Source organism: Eucyclogobius newberryi, unplaced genomic scaffold, assembly GCF_026437365.1.
Source record: "Eucyclogobius newberryi isolate DKJ021-1_F unplaced genomic scaffold, fEucNew1.0.hap1 SCAF_11, whole genome shotgun sequence".
Taxonomy (NCBI): Eukaryota; Metazoa; Chordata; class Actinopteri; order Gobiiformes; family Gobiidae; genus Eucyclogobius; species Eucyclogobius newberryi.
This window is the reverse complement of record NW_027315735.1, coordinates 10,748,918-10,753,917: the sequence shown is the minus strand read 5'-3', so window position 1 is coordinate 10,753,917 and position 5,000 is coordinate 10,748,918. Positions and strand designations below refer to the sequence as shown.

Genomic DNA, 5,000 nt, shown 5'->3' with positions numbered 1-5,000 from the left:
GTTTCCTGTAGTTCTTGACCAGGTTTGCACACACTGCAGCAGGGATTCTGGCCACTCCTCCACACAGATCTTCTCTAGATCTGTCACGTTTCAGGGCTGGAGACTGGCCACTCCAGAACCTTTATGTTTCATACAGAGCCTCTTCTTGGTTCTCCTAGGTGTCTGCTTCAGGTCATTATCATGTTAAAACACCCAGCCACGCCCCATCTTCAATGCTCTGACTGAGGGAGGTTGTCACCCAAAATCTCACAACACATGGCCCCATTCATCCTCTCCTTAATACAGAGCAGTCGTCCTGTCCCCTGTGCAGAAAAGCCCCCCAAAGCATGATGTTTCCTCCCTCATGCTTCACAGTAGAGATGGTGTTCTTGGGATGGTCCTCATCCTTCTTCCTCCAAACACGGCGAGTGGATTTTATACCAAAATGTTCTATTTTGGTCTCATCTGACCACATGACTTCCTCCCATGACTCCTCTGGATCATCCAGATGGTCATTGGCAAACTTCAGACGGTCCTGGACATGTGCTGACTTAACCAGGGGAACCTTCTGTGCGATGCATGACGGTGTAGTGTATTACCCATAGAACCTCTGAAACTGTGGTCCCAGCTCTCTTGCGATCATTGACCAGGTCCTCCCATAGTTCTGGGCTGATTCCTCACTTTTCTTATCATCATTGAACCCCTCGAGGTGAGATCTTCATGGAGCTCCAGACCAAGGGAGACTGACAGTCATCTTTAGCCTCTTCCATTATCTAACAATTGCTCCAACAGTTGATCTTTCTTCACAAGCTGCTTGCCAATCGCCTGTAGCCCTTTCCAACCTTGTGGAGGTCTACAGTTTAGTCTCTGGTGTCTTCTGGCAGCTCTTTGGTCTTGCCCATGGCAGTGGGTGGAGTCTGACTGATTGTGGGGTGGACAGGGTCTTTATGCAGCTAATGAGCTCAAACAGGAGCTGTTAATTTAGATTAATAAGTGGAGCAGAGGTGGACTGACAGGTCTTTGAGAGCCAGAATTCTTGCTGATTTGCATGTGTTCAAATACTTATTTACAGCAATAACATGTCATGTTAGGTTGTGACTTTTCAGATCAGAGAGCGGACAAAGCACAGGTTTAGCACACTGGATTTTCACCTTTGAAACTCATGTGAGGCTCATTCTGCTTTCCGATGGCAGAATCAGTTTGAATTAAAACACCAAATTATCAACAATTTGTCCATTTTCATAATTAGGCTGACATTTTTGGGTTGGTAAAAAAAAAAAAAAAATTAAACAATGAAACTTCTTTGAGCATGTTAGGTGACCATTTTTGCTTAGTTTGGTTCTGTTTAGTTTGTGTACAAATGCAATCAATGCTAAAGTTAGGACGAGTGTTTTAAACATACTGCTTTGATACTTATTCTCACTTTAATGGCTTTGTTACATATTGGCTATGTAGTATAACGTCTGATGTGCTAACCTGCCTTTTATATTCACGCTTCGCAACACAGCGTTTGTTTTACTACCATATCTCCAAAGCCTCTAGCTGGATGAAAATTAAATGATTTTGTAATTAAGAATAAATCAGCACTATAAGTATATTTACCTCGTACAGTATCTGAGGACATGTTTGACATGTTTTAAATCAGGTCACTCAGACTCTTAAGAAGTAATTAGTCACTTTTGCAGAAGCAACATGTGATGTAATATGACTGTGTGTGTGTGTGTGTGTGTGTGTTTGTGTGTGTCTGTGCGTGCGTGCGTGCGCAGGCTCCTCACAGAGCTACCCTCCGCTGTACCAGGCACCTGGTTACTATGGAGCCCCGCCTCAGAGTTATCCCAGCAAACCTCCGCTCTCCAGTGCTCAGTCTCCACACTACTACCACAACAGCCACGTCCTACCACAGTCAGCGCACGGGACCACCTCAGCTCTCCCAGGCGCTACAGTCCCTCCGCTCACAGCCCCTCCACACACGGCCCCTCCACACACGGCCCCTCCACACACGGCCCCTCCCCACACGGCCCCTCCTCACACGGCCCCTCCACACACGGCCCCATCTCACAAGGCCCCTCCTCACAAGGCCCCTCCTCACACGGCCCCTCCACACACGGCCCCTCCTCACACGGCCCCATCTCACACAGCCCCATCTCACAAGGCCCCTCCTCACAAGGCCCCTCCACACAAGGCCCCTCCACACAAGGCCCCTCCACACAAGGCCCCTCCACACAAGGCCCCTCCACACAAGGCCCCTCCACACACAGCCCATCCACACACAGCCCCTCCGCCCAGTGCCCAGTACAGCCCTTATGGAGCCTACTTTGAGCACCAGAGCTACTCCGCTCCTCGGCTCCATGCCTCACCCCAGCAGCAGTACCCTATAGCACCAGCTCCTACCCCTGCCGGGACCTTTTCCCCTGTGTCAGGAGGCAGCCAGTACAACACTTCGGCTCAGTCACAGTCACAGTCGCAGAGCAGCTTGGGTGGGGTGCTCCCTGTTCAGATGGGTGCCCCCCTGCACCAGTACAGCCCTGCTCAGCCTCCGTGTGGAGATCAGCAGCCAGCGCTCAACGGTCAGCCACACAGCACAGGTATGGGACACTGTCTATATTTTAACACACTATACTGCGGAAATGAGTAAATTTTGAGTTTTCCACCACATTATATATTGTAAAAGCAGCACTTAAAATCAGTGACGTGCGGTGAGGTTCAGGGCTAGTCAGGCACAGACTCTTTCAGAGTCAGATTTACAAACGCAAATTAACCCCAAAGAGCTCCTTAAACAGGTCGTTCTGGACCAAAAAGAGGAGAAGCTGCAGAAGACTTGCATTCATTCCTCACCGTTTGTGTGCTATACAGTCCGACTAGATCCGCCCCTAGTCTCACAAAGTAAAAAAATCTTGCATATTTTGACAGGCTCTGCAGTTTTGTGTTATCAAAATGTTGGGACATTTCACAACATTTTGTGCAATCAACTAAACCAAGGAATGCTAGCTCACCAAAATGGTCAAACCAGACTTTAATCTGATCACTGATGTTATCAAAAATGTTAAAGAACCATTGCCTCCGTTCATCTCTGACTGACATAACTCATCCCAAAACAAACTAGACTGAGCAATCTATAAGTTTAAAAAGTTTGAACACGAAAAAATTTCGGATGAAGAGGGAGTTGATCCCAGGATCTCTTGAATTCCAGGCCATGTCGCTAACCGCTAGGCTAAATGTAGTGTAAATTCGCCCAGTGTTTTTAGAGATATCACTCCGTCTGAAGCAATCCGTTCAACTCCGTTGTAGGTCTTCCTTTAGTTATAATTTCTTGCTTTGATTGAAAATCCAGATTTGCAAAACATTTTAACTTGGAAATGTAATTGATGTAATTGATTCTACATACAAAATGTAGAAGATAGTACACCTGTCCACACAGGGCCGGGCTCTTCCATGAGGCACACGTACTGATGCCTCGCAGAGTTAACTTTTACTGCAGTTTTATAATGAATCTGTGAGCCTAAAACACATTTCAGAAATTATTTAGAATATGGAAGCACGGAGCACATCGTCAGGGTGTTTTACTTGTTATAAACAGAGGGAGAGAGCGACACATAATTTGCATTGCACCAGCTCAGTTTGTGAGGAGTGTGTGTGTGCTCCCAGAGGCAGAGCAGGTGCTGCCTCCTCCCCTGCGCCTCCCTGTATGGGAACATTTTGACATTCATATTTGAAAAAATATTGTTCGATATTGGATTCAAACGGAAAGGGGTTTTTAAAAAAAAGTCCCCCCCAAGATTGACAGGTGAGGCACTGCCTCCCCTGCCTGCATGTCACTACTGCTTAAAATCAGGCCGCTGCAACAATAAAGTAATTGATTTCTTGTCCAAAGGGAAGTAAGAGCTCTGATTAGCTGTGCTTAAGGTTTCCTCCCGAGTTCCACAATGCCGTTTGAAAAAGACGTGAACGTTTCCTGTTATGGTTACGAGCTAAACAGCTTCTAAAGCAGTTTTGAGAGGAAAGATTATAACCATAGCCTTGGCAAAAAAGAAACAAAGGGAGAAAATGCTAAATGAGCTTCAAGAAAAACTGAAATGGTTGGAGGTAAATCATGCCAACAATGGGAACCCTCAAATGCTCCAGGAAATCAAAAAACTAAAAAAAAAAAAAGAACAAAAGAGGAAAGTTAATTTGAAAATGTTTAAATTAAAGGAGTGTCTACAGAGCCGCGTAGCACGGCCGAAACTGCCATGTTATTTTGTGCCGCGGCTCCTGAAGCTACTGTGCTATTTGTTAAGGGTTAAGGTTAGGGTTAGCCATGAGGCTATATGGCAGTGCCGCGGTTCCTGAAACTGCTGGGCCATTTGACCGCGCCGCGACTCTGCAGCCACGGCCTTAAATTAATGTAGTGCTAAAACAGATTCCCTCTGTGATTCCATCCAAAATGCAGAGACAATTTACGCACAACTGACACATTTCTCTAACAGTTTAAACGTTCATTTAACAAACTAAAGGTGTTATCAGGATTATTATTTTCTCTTTTGAGGATTTGAAAGCATCAAATGTGTTTGTGTTGGTCTTGTCCTCAGCCCAGGGTCAGGGTCAGCATCAGCCACCCTCCTGCACCTATGGGCCCTACAGTGGAGTGGACGGCAGTGGACACACGCCCTCATCCACCGGGACGCCTTCCGCCTCCATCACCCCCTCTCCTGGACATCATAGTGGTAAAACATGCTCTATTTTATCTGTGTGATCTAAATATGGAGGTTGAGATGCACAAACAAATCCCAAAACAGTTTACTCCAGACCACGTTGTATCTAGAGATGTTGAGATGATTCTGTTCTGATAATAGTCATTGGAGTACAGTGCTGCGTCTGCCACAGAAAAGTTCATCTTTTACAACTTTTCTGCATTGGCCGTGCTGGATGCATGTCCACAGCATCCACTACTCAAACGCCCAAAACGCAGGATTCGAGCCGCAAAAACGACTAGACGTGCGTCCACATAGACTTTGAATGCAAACTGAACGCTTTTGCGCTGC

At 46.3% G+C, this 5,000-nt stretch overlaps 1 protein-coding gene across 1 annotated transcript in view; it reads left to right on the top strand.

The window, feature by feature from the left end:
- The window catches only part of sec24b (SEC24 homolog B, COPII coat complex component), a 47,176-nt gene that overhangs the window by 1,127 nt on the left and 41,049 nt on the right, over positions 1-5,000 (top strand). Inside the window, exons 2-4 of the mRNA XM_072435878.1 lie at positions 1,746-1,921; positions 2,177-2,564; positions 4,548-4,682. Coding sequence (XP_072291979.1) covers positions 1,746-1,921; positions 2,177-2,564; positions 4,548-4,682 — 699 coding nt within the window. The remainder of the gene's footprint in view (positions 1-1,745; positions 1,922-2,176; positions 2,565-4,547; positions 4,683-5,000) is intronic.